This window comes from Lipotes vexillifer, unplaced genomic scaffold, assembly GCF_000442215.2.
Source record: "Lipotes vexillifer unplaced genomic scaffold, Lipotes_vexillifer_v1.1 scaffold484, whole genome shotgun sequence".
Taxonomy (NCBI): domain Eukaryota; kingdom Metazoa; phylum Chordata; class Mammalia; order Artiodactyla; family Lipotidae; genus Lipotes; species Lipotes vexillifer.
In genome coordinates, this window is record NW_006786458.1 from 207,355 (window position 1) to 223,748 (window position 16,394).

Consider the following 16,394-nt stretch of genomic DNA (forward strand, 5'->3'; position numbering starts at 1 on the left):
AAAAAAAAAAAAAAAAAACAAGAAAGAAAAAAAATGGTAACGATGATGATGATGGTGATGATTTTAGTTATGTTGACTATGGCACAAGCTCAGAGAAGGCAACTCATCGTGCAAGGCCACCTCCCTGAACCCAGAACCCTGGTCCTTTCAGTGTTCTTTCCACTTCCGGATGTTTCCCATCCACAGATGGCCCAACTAGGCTAACCCACAGAGCCTCCTCCTCATGTTTCTAGAAGTCAGGTGAAGGCAGGGCTGGTTTCTAGCTGGGCAATCTGCCTGGGAGGCCGTGGTACTCTGCTCACCTCCTGTGCATTTACCTGATTTGCAGTAAGTGGGGAATCCTGAGTGCAGAGTGCTAGAGGGTTAATGACAATGAGACACAATCTCGCACCCATTAGGGATGGCAACTATCAAAACAAAAACAACAACAGGAAATAACAAGTGCTGGCAAGGATGTGGAGAAATTGGAACCCTTGTGCACTGTTGGCAGGATTGTAACCCTGAAACCGCAGAACACGTCTCAGGGCTCGGTGGAGCTCAGGTTCTTTATGTCCTGGCACAGAAGGAATTCAGCAAGAGGCAAAGTGATAGGTAAGAGGTGGATTTAATAATATAGGACGCTTGTGAGACATACAAGCAGGTAGGCAAGGCAGCGCTGCCCCAAGAGCTGGGTGAACTACATTTTTATAATCAAAGGAAAAGTGGGGAAGGGTAGACCATCTTCTTCCTCATTCTCGGGTAGACATCAGGCTTCCATCATCATTCCCTCCAACACATCGCGCGGGGGGGAGATTTTTGTCCCTCTGTGGCCCAACCAGGACTGTCATGGCGCTATGGAAATTAGCAAAAAAGGTGGCAATCTATGCTAAAATAAGGTAAATCATCTCAGGTCTTCTCCTTTGGAAAGTCATCTTTCTCCCATTTTTGTTTTTAGTGCGTGCACAGGAACAAGTCCTAGGAATCGTTAACTTACTGACCTCAATGGCAGGATACAGGTGTCATTTTCCTACCATTGTTTTATTGTCTTGAGGCCTGTCTCGTGCTTCTATTGCATGGTTTTATTGCTAAGCAAGCTTGCTTTCCTGAGTGATCATTAACTTACAGGAGTCTCCCAAAGTTTCCTCTCTGTCCATGATCTCTTAGTGGGATTTTTAAACTACTGGATTATCTTACCCTATTCCTATCAAAATGGTGTAGCCCCTGTAGAACACATTATGGTGGTTCCTCAAAAAATTAAAAATAGAATTACCATACGACCCAGCGATTCCCACTTCTGGGTATATATCCAAAAGAACTGAAAGCAGGGTCTCAAAGAGATATCAGTACACCCATATGCATTACAGCATCATTCACAATAGCCAAAATGCAGAAGCAACCTAGGTGTCCATTGACTACTTGTGGTCTAAACATACACTGGAGTGTTATTCAGCCTTAAAAAGGAACGGCATTCTGACACATGCTACAACGTGGATGAACCCTGAGTTCATTATGCTAAGTGAAATAGTCCCCAAAAGGCAAATACTGTATGAATCCACATATATAAAGTACTGAGAGTAGTCAAAATCATAGAGACGGAGAGTAGAATGGTGTTTACCAGGGGCTGGGGGAGGGGGAGTTGGGGAGCGGTTATTTAATGGGTATAGAGTTTTAGATCTGCAAGATGAAACGTGTTCTGGAGATGGGTTGCACAACAGTGTGAATGTACTTAACATTACTGAACTGTACACTGAAAAATGGTTAAGATGGCACATTTTATGTTATGTGCATTTTACCACAATTAAAATTTTTTTAAAATGTTAAGTGCTAGAGGGTTTTCAAGTAGTGAGTTTTATTAGCATTACTACGCAATGAAAGGAAACAAAGTCAAAGCTCTCTTTTTTCTCAGGACTCCAGGAAGACTCTAGTACTGTGGTTCCCAACCATTTTGGCACCAGGGACTGGTTTCGACAAAGACAAGTTTTCTGGGGCGGGGGTGGGGGATGGTTCAGGCGGTAATGCAAGCGCTGGGGAGCGGCAGATGAAGCTTCACTCGCTCACCTGCCACTCACCTCCAGCTGTGTGGCCCGGTTCCTAAGAGGCCACAGACCAGTACCAGTGCACGGCCTGGGGGGTTGGGGACCCCTGCTCTATAGTATAATGGAGTCAGAAAACCTAGGTTCAAATTCTCTCTGACTCAGGCTTGGGCACCACGTGACTGGGTCAACTACTTTACCAAGCCCATTCTCAAGTGAAAATAATGATACCAACAAATAGGTCGCCATGGAGATTCAATGAGATAACATATGTGCCTAGTATGTGTTCACCCTCCCTTTCTCCTTCCTCCTTCCAGTAAGTCAGAAAAACAATGAATTCTGTTGTTTCCATGATGCAAGGAAAAAGCAGATTAAAAACACTCCCATTGTAAAGATGAGAAAACCAAGGAGAATCTGAGGTTCTTCAAGGTCAGAGGGGACCCGGGGTCAGTCTCCTGACTTCGAGGCCCCGCTGAGACATGTCTTCAGCGACAGATGGCTGCTCAGGCCTCAAAGGAGAGCACCTCAGACATACTGAGGGGAACAAAGGGCTTATCGAAAACATCTGGGCTGAGGTTTTCCAACTGGTTTCTCAGTTTGGCCTCATTTCCAAGCCATCAAGCTCCACTGAAGCATATGCTCCCTAATCGATTGCTGTTTCAACAACAAACCAATGTTTGTCTTGCAAAGTACTAGCAACGGAAAAGACCCTCCACGTTTGAAGCGGGGCCTCTTCTTTGGAACATTCTGTAGCAAAGCTGCTGAATGGACAGAGACGGTGAAAAGAAACAGAGCCCTCATTCCATCTTCAGTGAGAGAAACCACCCTGGCTAAGGAGATGGGAAACAGGACAGCACACAGCTAAAAGCAGCAGGAAGAGCTGCAAAACAGATGCCCCAGGGCCTGCTTTACTTTTTGATAAGGAAGATTTGAAATTAGCACCCTGGAGCACTAATGGGAACTATTATCCCAAAGAGCTGCTTTCTTAAGAAGCTTCAATTCACCCCCAATAATTCTACCCTCTAGGCATTCCCACCAGTTACTTTCTTAGATAGTGGAAATGTAAATTTCTACTTAGCCCCAGATGCAGGCATGATAAACTAATTTGGCCCGATTTCATGACATTTTTTTTTTCCTGTATGCTTAAGGCCTAACAACTAGACGGTTCTGATTCCAAAGCAACCAGCTCTTGTTCTGCTGTTGGAATGCGGGGTGCTTCTGGGCACAGTTCAGTACATGCCATCTCAGAGCTGCTAGGAAAGTGGCACTAGGGACATAGATGGGGCTCAAACTTTGGATGCAAAATGCCAATCCGAAGCAAAACTCCATTTTACTCTTTCCACTCATTTAGTCTAAGAAATCCTTCTCCTGATAAAACAGATCATTTGGAGGATAAACATCATAAATAAAATTCTATTTTAATGCCACTATTCCCCAGGGCTGTTGGGGCAATGGAAATCATTCAACTTAGGAGCTTCAGGACCCCACTGTGATCATCTGCTGGCTCTGTCACTCTGATCTGAAGAACGAGGGAGTGAGGGGGAATCACATCTAACCTCAGATCTCAGGACAGGCAAAGGAGAGCAACCATCTGAGGTTCGGGTGCCTGTGAGGCCATCCAGAAGGTGAGAAATGGGGCAGGTGTCCCCTCTAGAACTTTCTAAAAGGGCCCATGATTTCTCTGAGCTCAGAGATGTTTTGGGAGAAAAGATCTATTGAAAGGCTAGGCTGGAAAACCTAGACGGAGTTGATGACGGTGGCACTCCTGGGCGGGTGGCCTCTCACAGGTTCACCTACAGTGTTTCCAGTTCATCCACAGAGCCGACTAAACCCCATCGGAGCACACCCCAGGGCACTGGTCACTATGCCAACTGTTTTTAATATTCTTCAACGTCAATCTGAATCAGCATTGGTGGTATTGTGGTGAGCCTAGCTGCCTTCCAAATCAAACTGAATCAGTTGATTAACATTTACTGAGTGCCCCCCTTGTCCCCAGTGTTAAAAACCCTAAACTGACGCTGATGAGATTCAAATACATTTTACATTCAAATACATTTTTACATGATCTCTCATGATAAATCAAGTACCGCTTTACATAGACAGCATAATCCTTAAAGTCCTAGAGACATGACAGTTAAAATTTTTAGCATCAGTTTCTCCCTTCCTCTCTTTGGTACTTATTCTTTCCTAAGTCTCGATGGTCTCAATAGCCCCAGAGAGGACCCTTCCAATACTCCTCCCTCCAATGACTCTCCTACCCTACATCAGCTAGCATCTCATGGTCATAGCTTAGACCTTGACATTACAAACAATTGCACTCCCTCCCCAATCTCCATTTCAACACTTCTGCTGTGCATTGCACTTACAACTCCATCTTTCTAGCACACTCATTCTAGTACTGCAATCTCAACCCACAATCCATCGATCGTAGCAGCCTTCCCCAGTCCTTCAAGGGCTCCATGGAGTATCTTCCTACTTACCCAGTGTGGACTTCATGGACTGCGATTTTAATCGTTCCCTTGAAAATTCCCTCTACTCCTGTGAACTTTTCTCCCTTCATCATCCTTGGACGGCAAAGTTTGACCCAGGCTAACTCACCTCTCCAGCCCCCCCCCCCCCCCCTCCTGAGCAGGTGAACATGGGATGGGGAAAAACCATATCCATCTTACCTGATGACAGGTAAATTCTGTTTGGGTAGAAAGAAAATAAAGATGTCACCAGAAAAACCCCAAAGTCATTGGAAAATACTTGTTATAAAATAATTAGGCTTAGAGAGCCTGGAATAGAAAACATAAATCTAATGTTACCCCCAGAACACTCAGCTAGCAGAATAAAGGAAGATGTGAAAGGATGGAGAAGTGTCCAGAGTTTTTGTAACAAAGACAGCAAATGGGTTTTAAAACAGCGTATGCTAACTCATCTGTGCTGCTTTTACTCATGTCATAGTAAGGAACCCAGAGCCAGCTTCAGAGAACATTTTACTTTAACTGCCGTGTCTTGACCCGGTTAGTCCAAAAAGACGTATTCAATTACACGGAGGTGAGACATGTATGAGGTGCTATTTCCTTCTCCTATAATTTCTAGAATAACCGAAAGCAAGGGTTGGAAGGGACCATAACAATGATCTATTTCAGTGACTCCCAAACTTGGCTACATGTGCAACCACTTGGGAGGCTTCCAAAAGTTACAGAGTCCTAGATTCCAGCGCAGACCTTAATTCTGAACATCATGGGATAGCACCCCAGGGGATTCTATGCCGTTGGTGTGGCACTAATCTGTTTATCCAGGATGAGAGTTTGGGCACCTCTGATTGATTCCGGCAGCCAGGCCCACGCTGACACCTGTGCAGCTGCTTGGCCAGGTGGAGGAGCTGCTTTTGCTTTACTAACCCAAGGAGGGGCACTCCAGCTGGAGATTTTATTTCATTTATTTATTTATTTACTTATTTATGGCTGCGTTGGGTCTTTGTTGCTGCGCACAGGCTTTCTCTAGTAGCAGCGAATGGGGGCTACTCTTCATTGTGGTGCATGGGCTTCTCATTGTGGTGGCTTCTCTTGTTGCGGAGCACAGGCTCTAGGCACCGGGGCTTCAGCAGTTATGGCATGCATGCTTCAGTTGTTGTGGCTCGCGGGGTCTAGTGCGCAGGCTCAGTATCTGTGGCGCACGAGCTCAGCTGCTCTGCAGCATATGGGATCTTCCCGGACCAGGGATCGAACCCATGTCCCCTGCTTTGGCAGGCAGATTCTTAACCACTGCATCACCAGGGAAGTCCAGATTTTATTTTTAAATAATGTCCTTGACCCTTATCTACTTTCTTATTTAAGACCACAGACTATGACAGTTTCAAGAGTTCTTAGAGAGCCTAACTTCCAGATTAGGAAACTGAGGGCAAGGAGGATAAATGTCTTCCCACAAAGCATATAGGTAGTTAGGTCGACACAGGACTAAGCCCAAGGTTCTGGGCTCTAACACCTGCCCTCCCTCAAAATTACCCACCCCCCCCCCCCAGAAGCATTGCCATCCTCTTGTCCCCATTTACCCCCCCCCCCCCCCAATTTTTTTTCAGTGTATTGACTTAAAAAGGGAGGAAAGAAGAAGCCAATCAAAGTGAAAAACCCAAAACAACTCGGTTCCTGTCCTGGCCAAGCCCAGAACAGCGTGTTGGTATTAAAAGTGTGAACTCTACCGGGACAGGAGGGTGGAAGAGTCAGGGGACACTAGCCTATGGGCAGCCTTTGTGACAAAGAGCAAAAGGCACTCCTTCCAGGGGGCGGAAGAAAGGCACCGTCTGCCCCTGGCTGACGCAGCCCCAGGCAGGGCACAGGACTCAAGCGATAACCACAGACTGACTCCAGCCGCTCCCTAGGGTCACTAACCAGCCTGGTTTCCCAGGACCAGGAGTTTCCCAGGCTGCCAGGCTTTGTGTGCTAAAAGTCCTGGGCAACGCAGGACCGGTGGTCACTGTCCCCCTCCCTGGCACCCCTCCACTCCCACCTTCCAGCGCAGACACGGAGGCTGCCCAGATGGCGTATTATCAGGAATTGTTACTTGACAGTAACTGCAGCTCCGTTTGCCAGTCTATCCCCCAGAAGCCTGTGCCCAGGCTCTCCAGGTGACCCCAGTGCTCGGTTCCCAAGCGCAGAGCGGTTTACCTTCCCCTTTGCCGTAGGAAGAGCTGGGGGTCCAGGACTTGGCCTCCACATAGCCCAGCTCCCGGCAGACGACGTGGGCAGCGTGGATGGAGAAGTCGTCGTCACACACGGTGCCCCACCGGCCGTCGTAGTACACCTCCACCCGGCCCTCGCTGTGCTTCCTCTTCTGGCCCGCCAGGCGCAGCTGGATCTTGACCACGTCGGAGGGCACCTGAGGCCGGTGGTACTCCGGGGCGGGCTGCTGGAAGTACTCGGGGTAGTGGGGCCAGCTCTCGTACTGCGCCAGGCTCAGGGCGGGCAGGAGGGCGAGCACAGACAGACAGCCGCAAAGGCAGGAGCCTCCGGGTCTCTCCATCCCTGTCCTAGGGCTGGAAGATCTGATGGGAGGGGGACACTTGGCGCTCAGGAGGGATGGGCAGGAGTTTCCTGGAAGAGAGGAGAGGTTCGGGTTACAGACATCTGGAAAACGGCCAGTGATTTCGTACTCTTTTGCTTAGGATTGAAAGCTCATCCTGGATTCCAGCCTCTTCTCTTCTTCCATCTCATGCTTCAGCTAGACAGGACTGGGAAGTCCTACTTATTTGCCCACCACCTTCCCAGATCTCTGAAATGCTTTTTTCCAGGATGACTCCTGGCAGGAAACAGGGCACACTTAGACTTCATTTGAGTAGAGTCTTTTTGTGTGTTTGTTTTGTTTTGTTAAATATTTATTTATTTATTTAGCTGTGCTGGGTCTTAGTTGTGGCGCATGGGATCTAGGCTGCGGTACGTGGGGTCTTTAGTTGCGGCACGTGGGATCTAGTTTCCTGGCCAGGGATTGAACCCGGGCCTCCTGCACTGGGAGCAGGGAGTCTTAGCCACTGTACCACCAGGGAAGCCCCCATTTGAGTAGAGTTTTTTAAAAAAAGACTACGTATATTAATGGATAAAGAAGATGTGGTACATATATACAATGGAGTATTACTCAGCCATAAAAAATAACGGAATAATGCCATTTGCAGCAACATGGATGGACCTAGAGATTGCCCTCCGGTGGGCTACTGAAGCAGCCCCCAGGGACTTCCTTCCAAGGCGGGCTTATTATCTAGAACTTCTCCTCACCCCTCCCAGACACCTTCATATCCCCAAAGAGGTTACAAACTGCTTAAGGGCAGGACTTGTTTCTCATCCTTCTTTGGCTCCTCCAGAGTGAGCATGGTAGGTTGGAAGACATGTTTATGGAATGAAAAGGTGATTTCGTTCCAGGTACCGAGTGGCTGGAGAAACGCAGATGTGACAGTGTATGTTGAAGAGGGCTCGGGTACTCCCAGGTAAGGTGGCCTTCCTCCCTCTGGACGTTAGTTGACCTGGATGGAAACGGCATCTTCCGGGTGCTGAGAATAACATTACGAGGCTTTGAGTCTCCATCATCACTTACTCACGGGCTGCGCACATACCTGAACCTTCCTATAGCTCTGCTTTCAGGCTCCAGGCCTCCAGACACCCCGACATGCTGCCCACCCACACCCCAGATCTCATTATGTTTCATACTCTGGACCTCAAGACGGCTGAGACTACTGAATGAGGAGGTCAGAGGTAAAGCCCCTTAAACAGCCCTCATGCAGGGCCTGTCCTTAGCTGAACTGTGGAGTAGCCCCAGAGAGCAGTCCTGAGGCACTGCTCTAGCACATGGGGAAGCCAAGGATGCCCAGGCGACAATTCCATCCCTTTACATAGTTTACGTCCCTGAGGGCTGCTGGGGGCTGAGTCCAGCCCGCTCTGTGCACAGAAGGGAGGCATAAAGCTCTTTGTACCAAACAGGAGAGGGGCTGAGTGGCCCATCATCAGGCAAGGGAGAGCAGGACAGCAGAGTGGGGTGGGGGGTGATCACAGACTCTGGAGCCAGACAGTCTGGGTTTGCATTCTCATTCTGATACTGACTAGCTGTGTGACCTTGGGCAAAATACTTAACTTCTCTCTGCTGTTTGATGTTTCGTATCTATAAAATGGGTATGATAATTATATCTAGCTCACAGGACTGTTATGAGGATTAAATGAATGGTACATAATAAGCCCTACAGGAGCATTTGCTAAATAACAATTTTAAATTTTTATATGTTCAAGATTGTGGTCACCGTACCCAGGTGGAGCCTACCTCTAAGAATTCCAGGATGAGGTCCTAGAGTGGGAAATAAAAACTTAGTTCATGTACCTTGATCCTTCCATAATTCAGAAAGCTTGGAAGACTGTCTTAAAGGACTGCAGGTGTATTTCATGGAAGAGGATGTAGACTTGGAAGATGGGGCCCCCAAAGGAAACCAGGACCAGCAGGTGAAAGCTACAGCAGCGCATCATACATTCTCTATTAACCAGTTACAGAGGGTTAGGCCAACTGTATGACTCAGTTCATGGCACATCACCAACAAGGGAGAACCAGATAAGTGCCCAGAACACCTGGGAGGGATGATCTAACTTGGAGAGAGGCAGTTCCACATCTGTCGGGATGGCCAGGCAGTGCCTGGTCCCATCCTGGGTTTTGGGGCAGAGATGCCACAGCCTTGGGGGGCAGTCAGGACCAAGGACTTCAGAAGGCCCTCTGGTTCACTGGAGATCCAGCCATCCTCATCCTGTGACTCACAAACAAGGCCAGAAAGTTGTGGGGTTCCTGCAATGGCCCTCTTCAGACCACAGCCTGACAGGCTAGTACGTGGCTCTGAAGGGACCCCTCACCGTCTCCTCCGCCCTGGCCACGTTTCACTCCTGTCCCAGCACATTGGCGTCCACGAGCTCATCTATGCCTCACTAGAACCTTGAGACATGGGTGGAGTAGCCAGGGATGAGGATTCTTACTCTCTACGAGGGAGAAAATCAAGAAGCAGAGAGAGAGGACTTTTCTGCTAGACTTCACTGGAGTTGCACTGTTCGTGCAGGCAAAGCCAGAAGTAGACAACCCCAAGCTACCAAAACATCAGTGATCCACTATCACATATTAAAAATGTCCAAATTCCACCTGGGACACAGATGCCTTTATAAGGTGGAACATACCTACGTTCCTGGCTTCAGTTCCAACACTTCTCTCCTTGCCCTCACTCCAGCCCTTCACGTGTCACCCATCCAATCATATCAGCCTAGAGTGGCTTAAGTTTTCCCACCTCGATCAATGTGCTCCATCCCCACGCCTCCCCTTCCCTCCGAAAAGTGTATGTCACAATCCTTCCTGTTCTTCAAGGAAAGCTTCCCAGATGCTCCTAATCAGAATCAATGTCTTCTCTGATTCTCTTTAAAATAGCATCCTGCTTGTGCTTTACACCAGTGTCATATCAGGCTTTATTGGACACTCAGTCCCAGGGGCAGAAGCCATCTCTTGTCACTTCCACACAGTACCATGTGTTTTTGGCTACGGCAGACTAGCTTGTAACAGATAAACCTTCCCACCAAGGACAACTGGAAAAGGTAGGTAAAACACTAAAAGCATGTATTTGAAGACACTGGAGAGGTATCGAGGCAGCAAGGACTCAAGAATCCAGAGAGATGGGAGGTACAGCGAGGTGAGCCTGACACTTGTGTCTGCTTTTCCCCTTGAGCCATTTGCCAATTCCAAGGCAGTTGCCAACAGGCTGGGAAGCTAAGCAAAACTTCAGGCATCCTCCCAGGACTGAGGACACAAAAATTGGAGTTCAGAGCCTGCCAAGGAGGAAGGGCCCTGTTAAATAGCCCCAGGCTTTCAGATAGGGGTCCCTGAAGGGCTAAACTCTAGAAGTTAGGACAGAGTTACTTTCTATGTGTTAGAAAGATCTAACATCCGTATAATTGGAATTCCAAAAGATGAGAGAGAGGACATCTGGAAGAAATATTTGAAAAGATAATGGCCAAGAATTATACGAAACTGATGAAAGATAACAAGACCAAGAACTACTGTTTACAAAAAAAAACATACCAGGGCACATCAAAATCAGACCATGGAAAATCCAAGACAAAGAGGAAAGCTTACAAGCAGCCAGAGTATAAAAGGAGTATTACCTTCAAAGGAGCAGCAGTAAGGCTAACAGTTGGCCTCTCAACAAAAAACAAGGAAACAAAGAAGATAATCACATGACAGTTTCGAAGGGTTGAAAAAAATAAGTCAGCCTAGAATTCTGTACCCCCTGGAGAGAATAAAGGTTTTCACAAAAGTGGAGAAACGACTTCCCTGGTGGTGCAGTGGTTAAGAATCTGCCTGCCAATGCAGGGGACAGAGGTTTGAGCCCTGGTCCGGGAAGATCCCACATGCCGCGGAGCAACTAAGCCTGTGTACCACAACTACTGAGCCTGCACTCTAGAGCCCGTGGGCCACAACTACTGAGCCCACGTGCCACAACTACTGAAGCTCACGCTCCTAGAGCCCATGCTCTGCAACAAGAGAAGCCACCGCAGTGAGAAGCCCGCACATGGCAACAAAGAGTAGCCCCTGCTCGCCACAACTAGGGAAAGCTCACGCGCAGCAACGAAGACCCAACGCAGCCAAAGATAACTAAATAAATACATAAATTTATTTAAAAAAAAAAAACAAAAACTCGAGAGACTTTGTCATCCGAGTTCTCCAAGATGAAAATACTAAAGGGAGTTCTTCAGACCACAGGACAAATCATCCTGGATGTGGAATGAAGGAAATGGAAGGGGGAGCTATGCAGGTAAATCTGAATGAAGATCAACTGTGTAAAATAATGATGTCTTATGGGGTTTACAATATATGTGTCGTTAAAATACCATGGTGAAAACAGCACAAAAGGTAGAAGGGGGTTAAATGGAAGTGTTCCAAGGTCTTTGCACTATTTGGGAAGTGATGAAAGTACTTTCTATTAGACTTCAGCAAATCGTAATAGTCTTAGCTAGATACATACTGTAGTCTTTATGTAATCAGCAGCAGAAGAGAAAAAAAGTAGAATGAACATGGCAATAAAGGGGAGAAATGATGGAATTATTTTTTTTAAAAACCCCGATTAATCCAAAATTAGAGCAATAAAGCAGAGAAAAAGTAACATAGAAGAGTTGTCACAAAGAGAAAAAATAGTAAGATGGTGGATTTAAAACCAAATTATCAGTAATTTCGTTAGATGATACTGCAATGAAAAGACAAAGATTGTCATAATGGATTTAACAAAACAATATTTTCTGTTTCCTATGGAAGACCAAGAGGTTTAAAGTAAAAGGATGGAAAAAGATTTACCACACACACATTCACCCAAAAAGAGTTGGTACAAAGTAAGATAAAGTCAACTTTAAGACAAAAAGTGTTACTGAAGACAAAAACTTATGATGATGAAAGAGTCCATCAGGAAGATATTAACTAACTCTTCTCAGTTTGTATATGCAGACTCCACATGTATGAAATAAATATTGATGGAACTAATAGGAAAAAAACGACAAATCTGTAATCAGAGCGGGAGATATTATACACCGTTCATCAGGAGAAGCAGACAAAAAATCCTTGTACTAAAGAAGTGAACAATATGATAAACAAATGCGACTTAATTGACAAGTTTCTATCAGCTGGACTCAGAAGACAGACTTGCTTCAAGTCCACATGCAAGATTTACCCAAATGGACCCTAAACTGGGTCATGAAGCAAGTCTCACCACATCTAATGAAATCACACACAATGTGTTCCCTGACTACAGTAGAATTAAGCTATACACCAATCATAAAAGAATAACCAGAAAATCCCCCAATATTTGGAAATGATGTAAAAGGAAAAAAAGTCTATTTCTATTCATTTCCATTGAGGTCACAGTATCAAACTGATTTACTCATTCAATAAACATTCATTGAGCTCCTGCTACACATTAGGCCTCATGTGGGTAAAGCAGACATGCTCTTGCCGTGGTTCTAATAGGAACTGACAGGGCATTCATGTTCTAGCTGTGGTTTGCTACAGGAATCAGTGAATATTCAGGGATTGAACCACCTGAGCCAGGTGGCCTGAATTTGAACTCAGGAAAGTTTTTCCTCTTGTAGCCGGTGTCCATATCTTCATCTGGCAGAAATTTAAGACAGAAAGTCCATGACTTGCCAAAGGTCCCACAGAGTGACAGAGCTACAACCAATATGATGCTAACATTATAAAGTGCCTCCTCTATGCAGGCACTGTGTATGAATCATGCCTTTTTATTTTCTGTATTTCTGCCATTTTGATATCTGGGGTCCATGCTGACTCTGGAGAACGACTACTCAGAAACTACGCTACCCACCTTCTGGTTAATTCTTAGAGATGACAAAGGACGCACCCACAAGTGTACTCTGCATGTGCAAACCAATCAGTCCAGAGCTATACCTTCCCAACTATTTCCATTCTCAAGATCTCACACTCGGGGCCACTAACTTCCTGCCCTAATCACTCTAAGACCAGGTACCAGATAAGTAGAGATGGTCCCTACGCCCCAGAGAGAGGTGAAATTATTCAACTAACCAATCCTTAACCTGATTAGCCTGCTTACTGTGACAGTCATAGTAGATGCTCTTACCCACAATTTCCCCTACCTCCTGCCTCTGACCAACCCTGGTGCCTCTTCATGTGGCCCTGCATGGTGTGCCAGGCCTCCTTGTTTCGAGGGACCTGTGGCTATAACCTTCTTCCCCCATGACAGTCACTTCTGTGTCTGTGTCTTTCCACACCTGATTAAAACAAATCTTGGGTACATTTTAAAATGTACACACGATTTAATGTTTAAACACATGATTCCCAACATTCTGCTGTATTAATTCACTTAATGGGGCAAACACCATTATTATCAAGGCACACAGAGTTTCAGCGAGTTGCCTCCGGTTGCACTGTTACTTAAGTGGCAAGGCAGGCTCTGAACGAGGGCAGCAGGCTGACCTGTGTCTTTCACCTTCACCTCTGTGCTCTAACAGCCCCAGTCCAGCATTTTCTTACCATCTCCCAAGCTCCCCCTCACGCAAGAGCTACAGAGGCCTGCAGATTGTCTATTCACATCTCAAAAAGAAATGGAAAAAGTATGTGGTTCTGTAATTTTTTAAGAAGAAATCGTAATCTCTGGATTTGCATATCTATAAACTGCTCCGCCCATCCTCTTGGACTCTCCAATCTGTGGGAATGAATGGCTAGTGTTCAACTCTTAAATCTTTCCTACAAAAGTGCTCCTGAATTTTTTGCTTCCTTTGTGGGGCTTCTCCTACTCTCTACTCTGGGGAACTGTAAAATATTAGACCCAGATGCTTCTCTTTTCTTTTTAAAAATAATTTTATGGTTTTTTCTTTCTTATTGCAAAAGTTATACAGCCTGGTGATACAAATCTGGAGAACACAAACAAGTAAAAAGTAGAAAAGAATTTGCAATACCCCTATTGGAGAGTATGATTGTCAACACTCTGGTGTACACCCCTTCCAGCCTTTTTTCTGTACATATATATTTCCTCTTAAAACTTAGAATAATTTTCTACATACTCTTTTGTAAACTGCTTTTCACATTTACCAGTATATTGCAAACACCATGCCTCATTGACTTTTACAAGATTTTTATTACATAGTATTCAATCTTATGAATGCACCATAAGATCGAATAATCTTACCAGTAAATTTTTTACTGCTGTTCACATAGTTGAAATGAATATCCTTGTAGCTAAAATTTTCCACAGTCTTGGGATAAATTCCTAAAGGCAAAATTTCTGGGTCAAAGGGCTGTTAAAAAGTGAACGCTTCTGCAAAACTATATTAACTGACTCCAGAAGGACTATGCTAGGGTGCACGTCGGCCTGAAGTATGTAGATTTCCCCACAACCTCAAAATTCTAGCTATGACCATGCTTTCAGACCTTTCTCCATCTGATAAGCAGGGGCGGGGGGAGGTATTCTGTTTTAACCAACATTTCTTTTGCTACTAGTGAGGTTGACCTTTCTTTTCTTCAGGCTCTATTGGCCACCTGTATTTCTTTTCTTTGGAAATTATCTCTACATGTTTTTTTAAAATTCCCTTACTATTATATGTCTTTCCCTTATTGCATTGTAACATCCATTTTGCACTTTGGCATCCATCCATCCCTCAGGAGGGAAAAACTGCCAACGTCCAAAGCAGAGCTGCGGAGGATGGAGAGCAAAATGCCCTGCGGCTCCACCCACCGCCGACCCCCTGTCCCGCGGTGGGCTGCCACCCCCTGCAGACCAGAGGCCTCGCCCGCTCCTCCCAGGCTCCAGTTTCCTTTCTGCACTTGAACTTTCTCGGCAGGAGACTCTAGCTGCTGTGGGGTGAGGGTGGCCTGGAGGGGAATCCGTCCAGGGTGGTCCCCCTGCTTGTGGCCCCCGCTGCAGCGCGTCCCGTGACAAGACTGTTGGCAGCCTGATGACCCGGTTTAGAACCGAGCCCCACCGGGTGTCCCCAGTTGCGGGGACGGGGACCGGCGCCCCTCCCGGGAGCAGGCAAGTGGCCCCGGGCTGGCATCCCCTTCGCGATCCGGCCGCCGCGCTCTGCGTCCCGGCTCCCCGCCCTTCCCAGCGCCGGCGGCCGCGGAGCCGGGGTGTCCTCAAGCCCAGGTGGCGGCCGCACGCGGCCCGGGGTGGGCGGCACAAGTGAGCCCGCGAGGGCGTGCGCTGACTCGGCCGCCTAGGCTTCCCGGCCCCGCTGCAGCCGCGCTGGAGCCGGCGCCTGAGGCCCCGCGGCCTCCCCTTAAAGCAGGCCAGGCTCCGTGGGAGCGGATGTCCCCTCTCTGCTCACATCGCTCACGCGGAGCCGGTGCTGTTGGTGATGGGGGTCTCGGCTGGGCCCCGGGCCTAGCACGGTGCCTGGCACATGTTGGGCGCTTATTAAAAACCGGTTGGACAGTAACAGGGTAGAATAACTCAAAGTAGACCCATCCTCAGGATGGTTTTAAAATAAGCTGTACTGCTTGATCACAGGTCAAAGGGCTATTAAAAGTGAAGTGGATGGAGGAGGCCCTTGGCTCCCTCATCTTCCATTGTATGGGTCTTCTTGCCCCTCAGCAACCCTTCCTCCTGGTACCTATTGGCACCGTTGGTTCCCTGGAGAGACGACGTTGGGTATCTTGGAGTCAGAATATAAGGGTCTGAATCCTGACTTTACCACTTCCAAGCTCTACAGATTTGGGGGTACTTTTGGAGCCTGGATTTCCTCTTCTGATCATGGAAATAACCTTCTTTGCAGGTGTATATGTGATGATTAAATGAGAGAACATGGAAATCCCTAGCACACAGCATGGCTTCATTCACATTAGTTTTCTTCTTTCCTTCCTGCCACTTCTGAACCCCTGAGCCTTGTTCTCAGGTACTCAGCAAATATTAATTGAATGAATAAATATAAATTCCTATTCAAATCGTCACACCTTATCAAAACGGCCTTTTCCTTCTGACCTAATTGCATAGGAAAGCGAGCTGAGAAATCCATTCCTTATTAATTTATTGTATTAAGAAATTTAACACATGAAGGAGTAAATTTGTGACTTTTCTATGAAAAGGGAACTTTTATGTTTTAGCAGGGAATTCCTAGATATGAATTTTTTTTTCAGTAAAGATCACTGTATTTGTGACTTACAATCAAGAAGAAAATCAGATAATAAACAAGAAACAAAGTGCATAAGTAAAATAATATGTTAGATAGTGATAAAAGCTTCAGAATAATGAAAAAATAGTGTAGCATAAGGGCATAAGAGAGTGCCAGGGGTAAGAAGGAGGGACGTTTTATATATATATATATATATATATATATATATATATATATATATATATATATATATTTTTTTTTT

General features: G+C 46.3%; 1 protein-coding gene across 3 annotated transcripts in view; it reads right to left on the reverse strand.

Annotated features, from left to right (window-relative positions):
• The window catches only part of LOXL2 (lysyl oxidase like 2), a 103,712-nt gene that overhangs the window by 68,087 nt on the left and 19,231 nt on the right, over positions 1-16,394 (reverse strand). For 2 of the 3 annotated variants that reach the window (XM_007458812.1, XM_007458813.1), the window contains exon 1: positions 6,665-7,019. In XM_007458812.1, the coding sequence (XP_007458874.1) occupies positions 6,665-7,019 (355 nt within the window). Of the gene's footprint in view, positions 1-6,664; positions 7,091-16,394 lie in introns of those variants that run through there. The other variant, XM_007458811.1, reaches the window with a different exon arrangement.